The 21,547-nt window shown below is 37.9% G+C and overlaps 1 protein-coding gene across 1 annotated transcript; it reads left to right on the forward strand.

Annotated features, from left to right (window-relative positions):
- Positions 1 to 11,912: 11,912 nt before the first annotated feature.
- Positions 11,913 to 12,443, forward strand: LOC147494715 (uncharacterized). Its single transcript, XM_086568226.1, has one exon. The coding sequence runs from the start codon at positions 11,913 to 11,915 to the stop codon at positions 12,441 to 12,443; it is 531 nt and encodes a 176-aa protein (XP_086424352.1).
- The last annotated feature ends 9,104 nt before the right edge of the window (positions 12,444 to 21,547 follow it).

Genomic DNA, 21,547 nt, shown 5'->3' on the forward strand with positions numbered 1-21,547 from the left:
TCCCACAGACCAAAATTGTAGGAAAAACTAACATTTTCCCACGGACTAAAACTGTAGGGGAAAGTGATTTTTTTGCCATGGATTTTCCAACGGTTTCTGCTGTGGCCATACCGACGGCAATAGCTGATGTAAAGACCGTCGCTATTAGTAGACTTTACCTACTGTCATGACTGTGGGTAGACGCCCAAAAAGCCCACGGTCCTGCGACGGTTACCCTTTCCCACGGTTTTGGACTGTGGGGTAAAACCTGTTTTCTTGTAGTGTTAACTCGACTGTGTAAAGTTCCCCAGTGAATTGAAAAGCTGGTATCCTATCAAACTGCTTTATACGTTTCGAAATGGATACTTCTTTTTGAAAAATATTTTACTAATAATAAAGATAGTCTGTGATTCTGTGTGCACTAAGGAGTTGAAAAATCTAAGGAAGTGTACACAAGTGCGCGACTGATAGTAGTTTCTTTTGGTTAAAGTTGAACTCTTGCAGTGCTCCGTAATGAGTTTCGAAGTTTTAGTATGATCTGTTCTCAACATCAGACCGGGTACTTACTTCTCATTGCATGTAGATATACTTTCTTGCAAAAGTACGGTATGCTATGTCTAGGTTGTTCACAATAGTTGAAACCTTACTTTGCTCAAGGTGGGTACGGTGGACTTGCATTACATCTCCTATATATCCAATAGAAGCCATAGGTGGAGCAGCTCAGGCTGTTCCGGCCTCGTCATCAATTCTACTAGAACAGGTGGGAAATGAGTTCAGGACTCTTTCACTCGTATTTTATGAACTCACCAACAACCTTGCAATTGCTCGTGTCCTCAGATCAGTACCTGTAACATTGTTTCAATGGTCTTTTTTGTTCAGCTTGTAAGCATACCCTTTCAGCGATTGTATTCCTTTAATTTTTTAACAAAATGTACATCCTTTTATTTCGAAAAGGAATATCACTTCAATTTAAATGATATTCATATTCTGAAATTTGTTGTATTCGCTGATTCCGTTTGGTATATCTAAGTGTATAACGTAAGAGTATAATCATTTCCTTCAAGCGTTCTACCCTTACACAATTACACTTAGATTTAATTTGTTTTCACCTCAGTTCCAAGCCTCCAATATATGTAACCGTTTCCTTAAGCTTGCGATTTTGATTTGTTTTCATTCCAATATGGTTTTAATTTAGTAGGGAGTCTCCCCTGTATTAGTGAATTTAGGGCCTTATCTATATATCCTCCCAAGGACACGACATCTTTATTTGGTAATTGCAAATGGAATTCAAAATATTCACTTGGCATCCAACATTTGAATTCATATCTAAAAGCACTTTGGTAGTTTAGTAGTTATTACATTACAAAAGCAATCCGGAGTCACATGTTTATTGTTCAATCCAGCCCACTCAAACTAACTCATCATCATAACTCTGAACTTCTCTATTTCTCCTCTACTTGAACATGCACTATACATGAAAAAATAAAAATAAAAATAGCACGTATTTAGTATGCCAAATGAGGTAAATGTGACAGAGGGATTATAGATAGTTGTTTGATATGAAAAAAAGACTGTGAAATGACTTCTTTTAAACTACTTAGCCTTGCAAAATATAAGCTTAATGAGAATTAAGATATTAGAGGAAATTGAAGCCAGGAAATATTATGTTCACATAGCTGCTTACACCCTTCATCTTCCTTGCAAATCAGATAGTCATTTAAGAAATTATTTAGAGCACCTATTTCAAGAATAAGAGCTAGGGTTCTCCCACATGAATTTTTTTTTCATCAAGTTAAGCAGATAAGGAATCGATTCCTTCCAAAGTTTTGAGCTAAAACTGTAAGAATTTATGTTTACAAGTTTATGAAAGACCAAGATGATAAATAGCAGCTCTAATATCATCTAGTAATAGTTGATGGAAATACCAACCCCATGTGGTCCTGACATAGAGTGAAGGTTGATAACACATTGAACTAAAATTGAAGAGATAGATTTTTGCGGCATCAATTATTGTTATAGGGAGACAAATGGAACAACCGATTAGTGGATTATTGATCTTGCCAAAATTTGTCTCTTGACTTACAAAATTTAAAATTTAATAATGGTGGTGTTGTAGTTTTTTTTTTTTTTTTTTTTTTTTTTTTCCGGTGTTTGTCTTTAAACAATTGAAAAACTATTTATGGAGCCTAACCGTACCCCCAACTTGTGCTCCAGGAAACTCCTATATAATTTCCAATTTTCCAACCAACAGAATATAGTATTAAAACTTGGGAAATTTACGACATTTTAAGTGCTTCTAAACTAAAACTTCTACCCCCACAACCAACCGTCAGAGATAACAATCCAAGTATGTGAAAAGTATGCAACAATAGGGTACTCCTAAAGATTTTCTCTTCATAAACTCGTGTTGCAAATTTTATTGTTAGGTTTTCGAAGCATTGATTCAAGCACAAGTCTGCAAGACATTCATTCCAAATGTGCGATGGCGATTAGAAAAATTCAAAGTTTTAACTAATTTAACAAGTTTTCTTGTGCAAAATGTTACAACTAACAAGTTTTCTCTTGGGAAATGTTGATTAGTAAATATGTTGTTCTCATTTGGGAAATGTTTTCTTAAAGATTTTCGATGAAAATTTGCTGGAAACTATGTGATCAAACATGGCATATAGCCTTAAGGGACTTGTTGCATATATATAGAACAATTTCGAAATCCTGTTTCCAGTACAACTCCTTTTCGTTTCCAAAATTTGTATCTAGCAGAAAGTAATATGTTTCAATTCCTAATCACTCTCATGGTGTGTTCGGCAACCAGGATTTTAGGGAGGAATTCAGAATATATTTCCGAAAATTAAGAATCACCCTATTTGGCAACCAATGGAAACCTTCAAATCTCCAAAATCAAGAAATTGTAGGTTTCTATAGGGGGCAGAAATTTGAGATTTCCATATATTCAGGAATTTTAATTACTTGAAATTGTAAGTCTTGAAATTATATTTTCAATTCCAATTCCATAGGAAAACTCATTTTGTTTTGCAAATTAAATACAACCTGAACTCAGGATAAGAAAGTTAAACTAATTTTGTAGAGCTGTATATATAGGAACCCAAACCAAAGGTTACCTAATTTTCTTCTGCAACCATGGAAACGTCCAAGAAAATAGTAACACTTAGGAGTATAGATGGTGAGGTCTTTGAAGTTGAAGAATCTATTATCATTCAGTCTGAGACAATAAAAAAACTTATTGAAGATGGCTTAGCTTTGCCAACGGTGTGATCCCTATTCCTAACGTGACTGGAAAGGTCTTAGCCATGGTGATCAAGTCCCGTGTGAATCATGTTGTTAAACTTGCTGAACCTAAGGATATTGACGTAGTTAGCGGAAGGCGATATAAAAGTTCACTAGCTTGTAGGCCCGTGCATACGCACCGGCTCTTTTGAAAACATTTAGATTTTTTTTTAGAAAATTGGGACTACCATTTTAGTCGCTAACCCGTTTTAATTTTCTAACAAATTGTTTTAAATGAAGTTTTAATTAAGTTTTAAAAACCTGTTTTTTCAATTGGGAGAGAGATCATGTTTTAATAGGAGAATAATTCCCATTTTAATTAGATATGCTAGATTTTTCCTTTTCAATAGGGGAGGAATTCTCATTTTAATAGGAGAATGATTCCCGCTTTAATTAGAAGCGCTAGAATTTGTTTTAATAGGAGAGGAATTCCTGTTTTAAAAAAAGATTCCCGTTTTTCAAATAGGAGAGAAATTCCCGTTTTAATAGGAGATGACGTGGAATTTTAATAGAGCTCGAAAAATACCCCTTGTGGATAATAGGAGAATGATTCCCATTTTTTAATTGAATGAGAGATCCCGTTTTAATTTAGAAGTGTGATTTCCGTTTTTAATAGGAGATATTGTGTAGTAAAGAGTTTTTATGCTACTATTTGAGTTTTGGTTTTAAAAGGAAAGGAGATTCCCGTTTGAAGTTGGATTCTCAAAGGGAAAGAGTTTCCCATTTTAAGTTAATATTAAATTGATGATGTGGAATTTTAATAGAGCTCGAAAAATACCCCTTGTAAGGAGCTTTAATATTAAGATATAGATTAGAACATTAGAACATAAAACAAATAAATTGAAACGTAATTAAGTTTATTGATAATATTGAAGAGTTGATTACAATTTTCGTCCATAAATTTCTTTATACTGAGAACTCCTTGAAATAATCTTAGAAACCTTCTAAAATACGAAAAAACACGTTCCTAATCTAGCTATATCATAATAGGAACCTTCAGATCACTAGAACTCGTAAACAAGACTTTTTAACACTAAACTATATATGCTAAAATAATAAAAATGAAAATAGCTTATTTTTAAAAAACTTGGATTTACTAAAAACAATTAGACAAGAACCAAAAACCTCTATGTTCTACATCAGATATAGAGAAACTGAGAAAGTCGGACCATTGAATTTTATATGTAGGCTTGTGGAATGAATAGTAAATCGACACTTGTCAAAACTACTGGGTCATTATTAACTATGGTTAGCATAGGTAATTAGTTTTGATTGGCAACTGATTATTTTGTAGAATCTAATAAAATTAAGGGGCTAAAACTGGTACGGGCTAAGTTCCGAAATAATAAACTAGAAAAACCGACCTGTTTTTTTTTAATAACTCACAAAGACCGGGTAGATGAAATATCAAGTATACCCTTGATGCAAAATAAAAAATGGCTCGGGTAGATGAAATGTGAAGTATACCCCGGACACGAAATAATAAACGGCCCAACCCAACCGAAACGACCCAGTGTATATAGTAAGAACAATCATTGTTCATACCTATTTAGGACTTCAAAATAAGCTATGAACAATTATTGTTTATACCTCAATATAATGTATGATGTATATAATATGAACATGTTTCATTGTTTATACCTAAACATGAACTATGAACAATCATTGTTCATACCTCAACATAATATATGATCAGTAAGAACACCTATTGGAGTATGAACACTCATTGTTCATAACCTATTTGGCGTATGAACAATCACTATTCATACATCAACACTGTTCATATCTCAAACATGAGTGTATGAACATTGATTATTCATACATATTTGGGGTAATTGTTCATATCTCAACATGAGCTATGAACAATCAATGTTCATACTAGCTTTAACATGAGCTATGCACAATCACTGTTCATACCTCAACATAATATATGATTAGTAAGAGCACCTATTGGAGTATGAAAAATCATTGTTCATACTGATAAGTATGTTCTAATAGAGTAAAAACAGTAGTTAGAACAACACTAAATCATGCATATCAATATATAATAATACTCTCAAATATCATGTGATAGAGGGGAGCAATTGTGTTCTCCACTCTTGCTTGCACGTACTTGTAACGAATCTAGACTAGCTAACTATTGCACTAATGAGAGAATAATATGAGGCTAAGAAAACAGTAAATATACAATGCTAAAACAGTAGATTAAATGATGAGAAAGGGTATAGAGAAGATTCAATCCACCAGGCAATTCAATTGACCATTAGGTTGATTATTAAATTGCCTATTGATCCTTAGTGAACACCAAGTCCTCTCGGATCAAAGCTTCACTAGCATGAGAGTTTAGCTCCACCACAAATCTCTTTGATGGTGGCTCTAAACTCTAGTTCAACTCTTATGATCTTTATCTCTAAATAATCATAAGAATCAAACTTAAAACGCTAATACAAATCAACAACCATACTAATTACCAATCATCCTCACATGGTTTCATAAACCTCCTCTAATGGAGGTTTAGCCTTGTTTCATTGGAATCATATTAACTAAATAACAATAGAAAGACATAATATAAAAGAAGAGAATTGAATATTAAAGAACTAAGCTTTTATTGATGGAGAATAATGGAGGCTACAAACTAATATTATTCTAACTTAATTTTAACCCTAAACTAAACTAAACTACTCTACACTAAAGAAATGGGTGTTGGAAGAGGAGTATTAAGTTTAGCCTTAACCCTCTTTAATTATATAGGAGAGAATTAAGGTTACATTTTCGTGCATGGGCTAAAAAGAAAGACTTTGGGTCTCTAATGTGAGCCTAAAGTCCATTAGGTTAAGTCTAAAGAGGCCATAACTGTTGGAAATTACTTCAGTACCCTTTTCGTCCACTTTTACAACTCTGATTGGGACAAGACCGGGTCCATTGGAAAGCTTATTCTGATCCGGTCGTTTTTCCATAAAGTAGGCCCAATTATGAGGCCCGAGTCCAAAGCTACGCCTATTTGAATTCTATTAACTTTTTTGTTCTTTTTCTACCCAAATTGACTGACTTTCCAGCTTTGATTGGGCTTGAAAAAGGCTTTTCTTCATGATTCTTGGGTTTTAAACGTAGAACTTCCCCAGCAATAATCTTGACTCATTTTCCATGCAAAATTGCATCTTTAAGTACATAATCAGCTTCAAGACCCGAAATATAGAAAAACACGTAAACAATACTAACTCTTATTTATTATAAGCATAATTGGCCTAAATATAATACTATTAAGGGGTTTAAACTATACTTTTGGGTGCTTATCAACCACCCCCAGACAACATTTTGCTTGTCCTCAAGCAAAGATAAGAAATAAAAACAAATAAGTGGCAAAAAATGTGGTCCTAACTAATCTCCTTTCACAGAGTGCGATTGCATTGACTATATGCAATAAGGCCTTAAACTACTAGAAATTCCCTAGTGGACAAGTTATAGCCTCGTTAGAGTTTTCTAAAGAAGATACTCACAAACTTCATTTATACTATAACGACTAAGAAATAAAAGTAATTGTCCCCTAATTTTATCTCAGATATTTATATATCTCACTAGCATTTAAACAAGGATAATCAATCTAACTCCTAAATTAATATATGCATAATAATCAAATCATCTTAAGATAAACAACTATACAATGAACTATGCTATGAAATGCAATGGCAGGTCCGTTTATGAAACTTTTGAGTAGCGTGCCTAAGTAGGTTTTCACAAGGAATGTGTCAAGACACATAACACTCTGATTTTTTCACTCAAGTTTGCTAACTCCAGTGTGCAGTGGGCACACGTTTTCTTACAATCTCAATGACAATCCAAGAAAGCCGAGGTCAATCAAACACATCTACAACTTACTATCACGCCAAATTAATCCTAATTGAGCTAGAGGTCTTTATTAGGTTATGCGGGGCTGAGGTGATGGTTTTAAGAAAAAATAGAATGGATATTCAAATAAACAAGTATGAGATAATAGGGTTTTCAATTACATGTAACTAGAGAAAACCTTGTTCTTACTTTGCTTCAACACTTATTTTCCATTCTTAGCCTTTTTATTTTGGCTTTTTGACTAATTTTATTCTATTTTTTTGGAATTTTCATTTTATTTTTGTTTGGATGAAAACTTATTTTCTTTTTCTTTTTTAGAGTAAATAACTAATTTTTGGTTTTCCATAGGTCTTTCTCTTTATTCTCTTTACTTATCATATTTCTCAGACTCATTCAAGATGGGTAGGCTTATTTTTATTTTTATTGGTTTTAAAGATGGGTAAATGATTTGTGGTTGTGAAAAGGCTAATGAAAAGTCTCAGTAGGGCGGCTAGCAGATAATTATTTATATGTATGAATCTTTAGCTATATCGATTCAAAGATGGCCTAAATTCTCGCTTTAGGATATGGTATGGTGATCAAGCAAGTGGATGTGTGATTTCTCTACTCGGATTTTACTTATCCCTTGTGTCATTATTCAGATATTTCACTCATATGAGACTTTTTGGCTAGATGCTCACATGATATGTATTAAGTACTCTAACCCAGGTCTCAGAAAAATATTGCCAAGTACAATCAAAGATGCTCATACAAGATATTCGTGAAAAGATGCAATGACTATTACCTACATATTAATCTAAGTTTCAATTAAAAATTAAATCATAATTCAAATACTATGTGAGATTTCTAGACTAATATCATCATAGAGAAGGGAACAATACTATTATCACTAAGTGCATAATATAAACTATTTTTATGATTTTGATACTTTTCTAATTTTTATACGATAATTAATACGTAATATACAACCTAATATGTGCTTAAACATTTACAACATGTTTTTATACTACCTCCAAACAGAATCATACTTTGTCCCCAAAGTATGGAATGAAAATAAAGGATAGAGAGTACGATAAAAACGTGGTTGTAAATGGGAGCACCTGAAAAAGAAGGTTAATCTATACTAATATAAAGAAATAAAAACATATGCAACTCCTATATGAGTTGCATGAAATAATAAATAGTGCTTGGGACATAAGCGGACTCTAATATAAATAAAATAATACTATACGTTCACAAATTAAGCATGCGCATATCATGACTCCTATAGGATTAACTTTTGAAATTTCGCGAAATAGTGACATTTCACGAAATTAAGGTACCTAATTACATTATGCATCAATATTTTGATATTTATACATGCAATTTTAATATGTGAACGTACAATGTGCTATGCTAAAATTAAATATACCACCCCCAAACAATTTGGGAGAAGGGATTTCATGAAATAGTTCAATAGCACAATTAAATTATTTAACTAACTAACCTAGACTCTATTGGAGTAAACATGACAAGCAAAATGTGGTAAAAAGTTTTGAAATGAAAGACCAAAATACGCCACCCCCAAACAAAATTTGAAACTCTTTTTTAAGTTTGAAAAATTTTGTGGCCTATACTCCATTAAGGTGATATATTACAAAAAATTATATAGGTCTTTTAAAGTCAGATCCCCTAGACTTAATGTGTGGTCATTTTAAGTTAGATTTCCGGCCCCAAGACTGTGCACACCCCTAAACAAGCAAGAAACTGGGGTGGTACAAGATGGATGATGCGTGTTCAACTATAAACTAATAGTCGAAAGAGTTATGGGTCTAGCCATAAAAATATGATACTAAATGCACACTCAAACATAATGAAGTGGTATAATTGGAAGTAATCATGTAGAAGAATGAATGAAAACTTATGTAACACATCAAAGAACATATGCAAACCATCATGTTATAGCTGTTTTAAAGAGTTAGAATGACCCAAGAGATGAACTAGATGAACTAGACTTAATGTGGGGTCATTTTAAGTCAGATTCCCCAAGACTGTGCACACCCCCAAACAAGCAAAAAACTGGGGTGGAACAAGATGGATGATGCGTGTTCAACTATAAACTAATAGTCGAAAGAGTTATGAGTCTAGCCATAAAATATGATACTAAATGTACACTCAAACATAATGAAGTGGTATAATTGGAAATAATCATGTAGAAGAATGAATGAAAACTTATGCAACACATCAAATAACATATGCAAACCATCATGTTGTAGCTGTTTTAAAGAGTTAGAATGACCCAAGAGATGAACTAGTGATACTTTAGGTGAGAAAGGAATGAAGTATGGATCCTGATGTCTTTCATGAGGCTCAGATGATGAAAAATAAGACAAACTAGGTTTCTCACTACACTCAGTCAAAACTTGGCTCTCAATTACAGGAATAGTGTACTCATGGGTTTGTGTTCTAGGCAAAAACTCTTCACCGTGAGGGTTTAAAAAATTATAGAGGATCTCTGAGGCAAAAGGCTATAGTGCAACTTTGAAATTCCTTTGAAATGGTTGAGGAATGGATGACATAGTTATGGTAGATGGTTGGATTTCAGGAGGTGGTAACTCAGGTGGATGGTGGTGGGTTGGTGGTTCATCAGTTGGTGGATCCTCACACGCTCTTAGAAACTTGTCGAATTCCTTATCTAGGTTGTTCACATCCACATAATTGTGGTATTCATCTGCAACTTTGAGGAATTCATCTATCTCGTCCATTGTGAGATCGATTCCATTTGCCAAACTTAATTGAGATTCACATTGCACTAAAGAAGTTACTTCCTTTAATTTTTGCACATTAACTTGTTCATGCCTTAGATTATAATTGTTAATTTCTATTTCCTCACTCCCATCTTCTAAAATAATATAAGGTTCCTCAATGGCATCGTTCGAATTTATTGAGTGGTCATCCAACACATGTCCTAAAGAGTCGTCTTCAAGAATTTCCTCATCCAGTTGGTAGGGTGTGGAGTCAATACAATGGTTAATGGGAGGGTCATGGGAAGGTAATGGTTTATGAAATTCAGGGTAGGTCTTAACTAGGTCGAATGGTTTGGTTAGGGGAATAGGTTGTTTTACTTATGTGTCGATCTCTGGCAAAGTTGAAAGTTCTGTGTTAGGTGAGGGGATCATGGAAATCATCTGGGCTAGATTTTGAAGCATAGTTTGGGTGATGGCATTTTGTTCCCTAATTGAGTCGGCTATTTGTTCATTAAATGTTTGTTCTGAGTCAGTCTTTTGTTCCCTAAATATGTTTGTTGAGTCGACTACTAGTTGGGAAATTTAGTCTGGGAAGGGTGACAAACTAGATGGGTGGTTGATTTCTGGCATGGTGGAAAGGTCTGGTGTAGGTGAGGTTAGCATCAATCTTGTCCGTTCTAAGTTTTGAAGTATTATTTTGCTTTGGGCCATTATTTTGTCAAATGTTGTTAGCGGAGGGGAAGCTTGGTTGTGTGGTTCTGGTTGGTATGGTGTTTGATAGTCATAGTTATTGGCGTTTGAGTGACTCTGGTTGATTTCGTACTGTGCTAGGTTAGGTTGAGGTTGAATGGCAAGTTGATTGTTATTGGTGGAACTCTATGAATAGTTTGGATGACTAGAAAACTCTTGATTGTATGGGTTACTATGAAAGTTTGAACATTGAGGCTCATAATTATAATTATATCCTATAGTAGGCCCAAACTCTTGGTATGATGGGAACTAAGAAGCCCAATGGTAAGGACTACCACAACATGAACATGGTGAAGGGTTTACATAATAGCCACATGATTGTTGGTCTACATATTGATAGGCCATATTGGTTTTAAATATATATTCTATTGTAATTAATATATAAAAACTCTAACTATAAATTTCTAGATAGGTGATTATTTCTGCGTTTACGAGAAACTAATATGGCAGATTTATGCGTATTAGATCTTAATCTCATGCAAGTTTTAAGTCTAATATGCACTTCCTAACGAGCATGCAATAGGTGGGATTCGGAGACACATGGATTCAATGGCTTAAAGGAGTATTTGCAAGCAATTCATTATCTATTATGCTCAATGGGGGTCCACAGGGTCACTTTTCAGCAAAAAGAGGTCTTAAACAGGGAGATCCTCTCTCTCCCATGCTTTTTGACCTGGCGGAGGATTGTTTAAGCAGGAACATCAGAAAGTTGATTCAGGACAAAGCACTTTTACATATGGTGGTAAATGCAAAATATTGTAGCCCTTCACATTTAATGTTTGCCGATGATGTGTTCCTATTCAGCAATGCTAACATGAAAGGCATCAAGCAACTGGTAAAGCTCCTTAATAGATATTAGGACTCCTCGGGGCAGATCATCAATAAGGATAAATGCAAGTTATTCCTCAGTCCTATGACCAATAGAAGAAAGGCTCTTATACAGGAGGCGTTGAACATCAATGAAGGTAGTCTACCAAAAAATTACCTGGGAGTACCCCTTATCATGGGGAAAGTAACCAAAGCTGCACTAACTCCTCTGGTGGATAAGATCAGGAAGAGAGCGTCAGGTTGGGCGGGAAAATTGCTATCATTCTAAGAAAGGGTGGTGCTTGCAAAACATGTCCTCAATAGTATCCCGGTTCACAATATGGCCATTTACAAATGGCCAAAATCGGTGATAAAGGAATGTGAACCATCATAAGGAACTTTATCTAGAGTGGCAACCCAGCGGAGAGGAAGGCTATCACCGTCTCTTGGGAGAAGTCATGCAAACCAACAAAGGAGGGAGGGCTAGGAATAAGGAGGCTCAAAGATATCAATCTATCCATGCTTATGAAACAAGCTTGGACTCTGTTGACTGAAGAAGGAGACTGGTCAGACTTCATGAGGGGTAAATACATTAACCGAGCTGGTGGATGGTCTAGTTACAAAACTTCAACAGTTTGGACTGGTATTAAATGGGCTCTCACTGAAATGGCACTATTGCATGGCTGGAATGTCGGTAATAGAGAAGCTATTAATATTTGGAGGGAGAATTGGCTGTTGCAGAAACCCATATGCGACTATTTTCATGAGGAAAGAAAAGAAATTCTGAAATATCAAGCTAGACTCAGTGAATACATTCATGGGGATATATGGTTATTCTCCAATGAAATGACGCAAGTGCTTCATCACCTGGGAATTGATATCTCTAAGTTACCACAGCCAGATAGTTCTAAAGAGGACTCAAGAATTTGGATGGCTTCTACAACTGGGCATTTTACAGTGGCAGCGACACACGAAGCTATCAGAACAAAAGCTCCGAAGCCAGCATGGAGTAAATTCATTTGGAGTTCTAAAGTCCTTCCGAGAACATAGGGCATTGCATGGAAACTAGCACATGGTGCTACTCGAACTGATGATCAGCTCCAGAAAAGAAAAATTCACCTCGCATCTCAATGTTGCATATGCTGAAATCAAGAGGAAACTCTAGATCATGTCCTATTCCACTGCCCATTCGCCAAGAAGGTTTGGAAGTTTGCTCAGCAGATTTTTCACATACAGCGAGAGATGGAGTCATTCTCTGACGTGAGACAGCAGAGCAAACACTACAGTTCACTCATCTTGGACATGTGGAAAGCTTGCTCACTGACGGTCATGGCAAGTCTATGGAAAAATAGAAACAAAGTAATGTACGACAACAAAGCTCCAAGCTATCCACAAGTTTGTTTCCTGGTTAGGAGAGCGATTATAAGAGCTCACCATAAGTCCTTGGGGCATATAGAGAATTCAGTGCATGATCTCAAGATTCTTAAACACTTCAATCTCCAGCACAAACTTCAAAGATCCCCAAAAATCTTCGAATGCTTTTGGCTCTTACCTCCTCCTGGTATTCTCAAGATAAATACTGACGGGTACTCGAGGGGAAATCCAGGATGGTCAGGATGGAGGTTCGTGTTCCGAAACTACAAAGGAAAATTTCTGGGAGCAGCAGCTGGCAGAATGGGTACCTCTACAAATTACATGGAAGAAACAATGGCAATTGTGTAGGCCATTAAGCAAGCGCTCGAACTGGGATGGCGATATATTTGGGTAGAATGCGACTCCTCATCAGTTGTTCACGCTTTCTAGAACAACACAACACATTGGAGAGTTAAGGAAATATGGCAATCACTGAAGGAAAAAGCAGCATGGATAAATGTCACTCCAACCTGGAGAGAGACTAATTTGGGAGCAGACAGCTGTGCCAGACATGGGGCTGCTTTAACTCAGGGAGACAATATATGGTGGGATTCTCGACCCTCTTTCATGAAAAATTTGGAGAACCACTATATTACTTATTTTCAATTTGTTAACTAGATAACCATATTCTAGTGAAGGCCCTGTATTTCTATTTCTTGTTTTGTTTTGTTACTTTTGGTTCCATGTAACTCTTATTCTTTTATTAATCAATTACCTTTAGCAAAAAAAAAAAACATGCAAAAATAGCCTGATTATTACTAGAAATAGAATCCTCTTACAGTAGATTCGAGGATGTAGAAAGGTGTTACCTAGAGCGTCCTTGCTATGCGTATAAATATCGTCTTCAACAATCTTGAAGCATGTCTACTAAATTTTTTTCAAACCAACGGCCAGGCTACTTAAGAATTGAGGGAGATTGTCTGTGTGTGCACGTTCCTTAATTAGATAACCCCAATTCTTTGACTTTTCTAGACACTGTATAGTATGAATTTTTTTTTATGCAATTACTGGAGTGGTAGGGCATACGAGTACTGTACTGTACCTGTGACGTAATATTGCAATTAGTATAAAAAAATTAATTTAATCTAACTAAGCTAGGGCGCGCACGCGCTTAAGAATAGGCTAAATTGGGCGCGGGTCACGCTCAGTGAAGGCAAATCTGAGGCGCGCGCGCTCACAAGTGAATAACTAGGGTTGAAACTTTTAGGGTCAGGTCACGGGAGGGCAGAGAGTTGGTTGAACAACTCGTATGCTCTCGAACAGTAGCATAAATTTTTTAAGAAATTACGAACATTGTTTTGATAAGGATTTTTGTGAATAGTGAAAACAATTTTGCTTATTCTAAACACGCTATACGTAATAAAGCAAGATGGCAAGTGTCACCATTTAATAACTATATTTTAATAGAGTAAAAATAGTAGTTAGAACAGTACTAAATCATGTATATCAATATATAATAATACTCTCAAATATCATGTGATAGAGGGGAGTAATCGTGTTCTCCACTTTTGCTTGCACGTACTTATAGCGAATCTAGACTAGCTAACTATTGCACTAATGAGAGAGTAATATGAGGCTAAGAAAATAGTAAATATAAGATGCTAAAATAGTAGATTAAATGATGAGAAAGGGTATAGAGAAGATTCAATCCACCACGTAATTCGATTGACCATTAGGTTGATTATCGAATTGCCTATTGATCCCTAGTGAACACCAAGTCCTCTCGGATCAAGGCTTTACTAGCATGAGAGTTTAGCTCCACCAAAAATTATAAGTTTAGTTCCGGCCCCCACAAATGTGGCCCAATATAAGCCCAATTCAATACAAGCCCATGCTCAGAGCCCAACTATAAACAAGCCCATGCTCAGAGCCCAACTATAAACAAGCCCATGCTCAGAGCCCAACTATAAACAAGCCCACGCTCAGGGCCTAACTATAAACAAGCCCACGCTCAGGGCCCAACTTTAAACAAGTCCACGCTTCGGGGCCCAACTATAAACAAGTCCACGCCGAGCCTAACTATAAACAAGCCCACTTTCGAGCCCATGCTCCAGAGCCCCTATAAACAAGCCCACGCCAGGCCCAACTATAAACAAGCCCACGCTCGAGAGCCATTACTTTCGAAACTTATCTATGAAAAGCCGATGCTTGAAAGCCTACATTCCACGAAATGGTTCTCCTCCCCGAAGAAACCAACTTCATTCCACGAACCGACGGATGTCCCGCCATTCTCTCGACTTCATTCTACGGCCGCGGATGTCCCGCCAGTTCTCGACTTCATCCCACGAAATGACGATGTCCCGCCAGTTCTCAACTTCAATCCACGAATCGACAGTTCTCCGCCCGGTTCTCAACTTCATCCCACGGTGACCGAGTTCTCCGCCCAATAAACCAACTTCATTCCAACCGGCGGATGTCCCGCCCGTTCTCGAACTTCATTCTACGAAGGCGACGGATGTCCCGGCCAACTCTCAACTTCATCCCATGATTGGGCAGTTTCTCGCCCGGTTCTCAACTTCCTCCCACGATTGGAATATTGGAGAACGAGGGAAGTAACTATCACCAATGCTACCTATAAAATCCAACCTTCGTCATTTTTTCGGAACTTCGCAATCGAGACTTGATCCCAAGCAATATCTTTGGGTAATGTAGGGCAACTTCAAAACCGAAGTCCAGTCTCATCTTTCCCCAATCACCATCTCCTTCACCATCTCCAAAAACATTACTCACAACCCTCAACTGGTGTGTTTTGGCAAATCTTGCTGAAACATATTTGGCGCCGTCTGTGCTCCTACCCTCAACCACAAAACAAAAGTTACGTCAATTGGCTTCCGAAAAACAAACAACGGTGAAAGTATCCCTTTTACCGCACAAGTTCAGCATTCACCTTCTGCTGCGAATTCATTTTCCAAGTCCGATGGTCCTCGGCCATCTGCGACTGAGAGAGTGGGTATTCACGTACCAGATCCATCAACTCAGGTAGACCGTCGTCTCCGACAATTGGAGAGCAAGAATAACAATCTAAAGAAACAGCTGCGTCAGCTTCTCGAAGATGATTCAGGCTCCACGGCAAAAAGTGTTTGGGATCGTTTGAACATCAAGCATCTCTCACAAAGACTCGAACAAACTCCCCGCACTCAAGAGAAACCGCGGCGAAGTCGCTACTTTAAAGGCTTCACAAGCAAAACAAAATGTGCAACGCCGAAAGCCTACACTTTCCAGTGTAATCGTAAGCGAATCCACAAACTCCTCTGCCGACCTTGATGCCGACCACCCTGTCAGGGATCACCAACTCACAAAAGATCTCATGACGAAAACCGGTTTTACCGATTTGAACCGTACTAAGGAGATCGGCAAAAATATTCATATAGGTTAAACAAGATAGAATACCCAACCAACGAAAAAACAATGAAGTTCCTACCCCAAGCTATAGAAGGGTAGGCAAGCCATACAAAGTCCTCGTCGCGAATGCGGATTATCGCCGATCTCGACAACAGCACTATTCACCAAGCAGTTCCAGTTCACAACAAAGTCGCTCAAGTTGTAGTCCCAATCCAAGAGCTCATTGTCGACCAAAGTATGTTGACAATGGTAGCCATGGAGATGGAGACTCACTTGGTAACAGTCAAGAAAATGGTAGTGATAATTCAAAGGCCTCCGTCCGTGTATTCTCGATGTTCACCATAGGAGACGCGAAGGAACCGAACTCCTCGCGGCTCGGTCACCTTCACCCTGGGATCGGTCGACGGGGAACTCATCCCCCCCCTCGAAGAAATCTTGGCCAAAACGCGTCCGCGGTTGGTTACGGGACCATCGTCGAGAATGTTCCATTTTCTGAACGACGTCTCCATGAGATGATCTTGAAGCGTCGTTAATGATAAGGAGTCACGAAAACAAAATTCGAAATCTAAGCTATAGAAAGTGGTATCGATTCTCCCTTCTCTCTCCGAATCCAAACAACCGTTCATCACAAGGACTTCAATGACCCGAGTCGAAAAGTATGATGAGATTGATGGAGATCCTTTGATGCATCTTGTTAATTCTGAAAACAAGATGATCTTATGGACTTTTCGGCGATTCTCTTCTTTGCAAGTTATTCCCGGCCACACTCATTGGAATTGAGTCGATGAGATGGTTTAACATGCTTCGAAAAGATCCATCCACAATTTTACCGATCGGCTTACAAGTTTGCCGAGCATTTTAAAACCCAACCGAAAGAACCGAAACATATTGATTCTCTATTCATTAAAACAACAAAAGAAGAAAAGCTCGATAAGTTTGTTCGCGAGATTTCGAAAGCTGCTGTTTGAAATCCCAGATGCATCGATATTCTTGTCATTTATGCCTTCAAGGAAGGCATTAATTATGATAGGGGCGACATTTACAACTCTATTGTAAAGGCGTCCCAACAACTCGTTATGAACTTTTCTCTCGAACTCAACGGTTTATTCGAGTTGAAGATGATGCATCGGCCACGAAGTTCACAGAGATAGGGATCGAATAAACAAGCCGCAGAACGAGTCAAAAGCGAAGTTTCAACAAACAACCCATCAAAAGTCCAAGAGTGATGGTAGGCCACAACAATGGAGCGGCAAAGAACAAAAGAAACTTCCAGAGTTAAAGCTTGCATCCTCAACGAAGTACGTTGTTATCTATGAGAAGATTAAAGGAAAGAATATCTTATCTCCACCTTTTCCTCTCTCGAAGATACCAAGGCTACCGTGACAAAATCCCCGTGGTGCAAATTCCGCGATGATTTTGGTCATGAAACCCGAACAATGCCGATCTCTAAGGTAGAATCCAAGGTTTGATCGAGAAGGGTATGCTCGAGGATTATGTCTTTGGGTAAAACGAAACAAGCTTTAGTCGTTACCGCACCTGATGTAATCAAAGTCGGTCATGCCGTGAGTTGATTCAATGTCTAACACCAAATAAAAATTTCAATCACTCCAAGATCACCGATCTCAGCCACCACTATGTTTATAGTGGATATGATTTTCCCACGGAATGGGTACTGAAACTTATGAGGAAGGACCTCTCATTGACCCGACAATGACCTGATAGGAGTGCACCATCCTCATTATGATGCCGTTGTAATACAAGCTTTTGTTGGAATTCATCGTGTGCAGAAAAATCATGATCGATACGGTAGTTCGCAAGTGTGATCTACAAGCGTTATTCTGAGGAGGACTCAACCTCCCGAGAAAATGATAGTTCCCGATCCAAATCCTATCATTGGCTTCGATGGGACAGCAAAGAACATCGGTTGGTAGATGCTCTCTTCCGGTGACATTAATGAACAAGGAAGTTACAATTGATTTTCTTCTTCTCTTGGTATGTAACTCTTCCTACAATGTCATTCTGGGAAGAGATTGGATTCACTCAATGGGAGCCATCATTTCTACTTTTCATCGGGCTATCAAGTTACGGGTGTGATGGTAGGGTATGCAAAGTTCGGTGATCGATAGCAGCTTTGAAGTGCCATGAGTGCGTACTTTCGAAGATTATAAAGATTCGAAGTCAAGGGTAACACCATCCTAAATGTCGATGGGAAAAAGTAGCAATTACAGAATTCCATTGGCGGGTAAACGCTATGGAGCGGCGTTTAGGTGGCCCCGACCATCGACAAACTCCTCGGTACTGGTCGGCAACAACAAGGAAGAAGAAACCACTTTTATTTCTGCGGAAATTTCCAAGAAAGAACAGGATAATCTCATTGAGCTTTTTGAAGAAAAATTTCACGATGTTTGCGTGGACGGGTCGAACAAATGCCTGGATTGATCCTTCACTTGCATGTCACAGTTGGATATCGACAAAACACAAAAAGCGGTCGTCGGAAGCCTCACCGAATGGCTCCCGATCGAAAAGCTCAAAGTGAAAGAAGAAATCGACAAACTTCTAAGTGTTAATTTTATTAGGCCTGTACTATATCCGAAATGGATATCAAATGTAGTAGCAGTCCCTAAGAAAAATGGGAAACTTAGAATCTGTGTTGATTTTACTGATGTCAATAAAAAATGTCCTGTTCACCCGTATCCCTTGCCTCGTATTTCTGAAATGGTTGATGCCACTTCAGGGTTTAAAAGAATTTCTTTTATGGATGCCTCAATGGGATTTTATCAAATTGCTTTAGCTGAAGATGAACAAGAACTTACAACTTTCATAACAGACCAAGGCTTATTTTGCTATAAGGTAATGCCTTTCGGTCTAAAAAATGCACCTGCAACATATCAGAAATTCATTAATACATCATTTTCAGACTTCTTAGGCAAGTTTATGGAAGCTTATATTGACGATATGGTCATCAAGTCGCATGAAGAGTCATCACACCTTCATCACTTGCAAAAATATTTTGATCGGCTGATGCATATTCGAATGCGTCTAAATCCATCAAAATGCGCATTTGGGTTAGCATCGGGAAAATTTCTGGGATATCTTATGACCAAACGAGGCATTGAAGCTAACCCTGATCAAATCCGTGCAATTACTGAAATGCCCTCGCCAAAAATCAAGAAGCAAATCCAGCAACTTACGGGTAGGATAGCCGCTTTGGGTAGATTTATCTCAAAATATTCAGATCGGCTCCACCCGCTTTTCAAGCCATTAAAGGGATCCCCAAAATGGACGATGATGAGTGTGACGTAGCTTTTCAGAAAATGAAAGAATACCTAGTACACCGGCCAATTCTTGCTAGTCCGACCACCGACAAACAATTGGCATCTTTTTGGCAAAGATCGTAATAGTCTGTGAGAGTGCCGCCGTCTTATTCATTGATGATGAAAATGAACAGCCAATTTTCTTCATAAGTAAGACCCTTACGACTCGAAACAAGGTATTCACAGATTGAGAAAATAGCTCTCTCACTTGTCCATAGTGCCGCGAAGATTGAAGCCTTATTTTCAAGGACGATCATCAATGTCTACACTGAATACCCTTTGAGAAAAGTTCTTCAAAATGCTGATTCGAGCGATTAGCGAGAATGGGAAACATATTTGAGTGCCTCTTAAATTATCTACAAAGCCCGATCATCCGAGAAGGGCCACGCAATGGCATCACTTATGGCCGATTTTCATCGATGACATACCGACCATGGAAGAGCGGTTTGATCTAACCTCCTCCTAATCCACAACAAGGATCGTCCCCGCTCCATCCACAAGTGCCGACCTACTTTATGGACTATACACACGGACGGTTCCAAGAACAAATCGAGGTTCGAGCCTTGGTTGTGTTTTGATCCGACGATGGCGAAAAATTGAAAAATCTGTTCGTCTTCGGATTTTGCGCATCAAACAATGAAGTGAATATGAAGCGGTTCTTTATGCAATCTGATGGCGGCACTTGACACGGGGGGCGACAAAATCGAAGTTATTCACCGACTCAAAGCTTGTTGCGAATCAATTTGGCGGATCTTTTGTTGCTTTCGAAATGATAGGATGGCTGCATATGTCCAAAAATGCATGAGCTATCCATTCATTTCAAATCCATTGCTTTTTCACCATTTCTTCAAATGATAATCGTCATGCCGATGCCTTAGCCTATCTCTGCCGCAAGCATTGATGCTAACAATGAAAGAAAAATCTATATTGATTTCCAACCTTTTCCAAGCATAACGTCATAGAAGAACATGTTCAAAACTTATATATTGCTCATCTATGCTATTTTCGCATCTACATCTCGGAAATTCAATTCGAGCAAAGTGAATGCGTAACAACAAGGAAAAGAAAGAGAGAAGAGCTAGCTAAATCGGCCGGCACAAGTTCAGAATCTCACTCGAGGAGGAAGTAGCTCAAGAAGATTTAGCCGACCATCAAGGTTTGGCCGATCATCGTGTTGAGAGTGATTCTCCACCCACACATGATGCCGACCAAATCAATGTTGATATGGAAGATGAGTCCCACACGGCGGATAATTCTCGAAACCACATTTGGATCTCCAATCTATCGGCGGTGACACTTCACCGGATGATTGGAGACCTATTTATTTAAATTTCTGCAACATGGAACTCTACGAGGATTAAATTAAACTTTCCTACAAAATTAAAGAGATGCACGGAAATTTGTCATAATTCCAAATTCTAAAGGAAATCTCCTACTTTATAGGAAAGCAAATAATTTCGATCCTCTTTTCAGATGTCTTTCCAAAGATCAAGGTCATCTAGTTCTCGAAGAGATACACTCGGACTTTGTGGAAACCGATTCGGGGGGACGTAGTCTTGCACATAAAGCCATGACTCAAGGATCTTGGTGGCCTAGCATGCAAAGACACTCAACAGAATTTGCCCAAAATGCATACCATGTCAAAACATGCAAATATGGGCAAACTTCCGACATCCGGAACTCCACCCAATTCTAAGCCCTTGGCCTTTTGCGAAAAATGGGCTTGGATATTGTGGGACCCCTACCAAAGGCTCCCGGAAGTGTAAGATTTTTATTGGTTCGCGGTGATTATTTCACTAAATGGGTAGAAGCTCAACCGCTTGTCAACATCTCAAAGAACGGATGTACGGCGTTTCTTATGGAAAGACATCGTTTGTCGCTTTGGAATTCCATCTAACATCGTCTCGACAGCGGTAAACAATTCGATCGCGGAAGAAATTCACAAATTTTAACACTAAAAATTCAGCATAATTTCTCCGCTCCCATATTATCCACAAGCAAATGGACAAGCGAAGCAACCAATAAGGCGATTCTCTCGACTATGAAGAAGAAGCTTAATGAAGCAAAAGGAAATTGGGTTAAAGA

The sequence above is a fragment of the Coptis chinensis genome, chromosome 6 (genome assembly GCF_015680905.1).
Source record: "Coptis chinensis isolate HL-2020 chromosome 6, ASM1568090v1, whole genome shotgun sequence".
NCBI lineage: Eukaryota > Viridiplantae > Streptophyta > Magnoliopsida > Ranunculales > Ranunculaceae > Coptis > Coptis chinensis.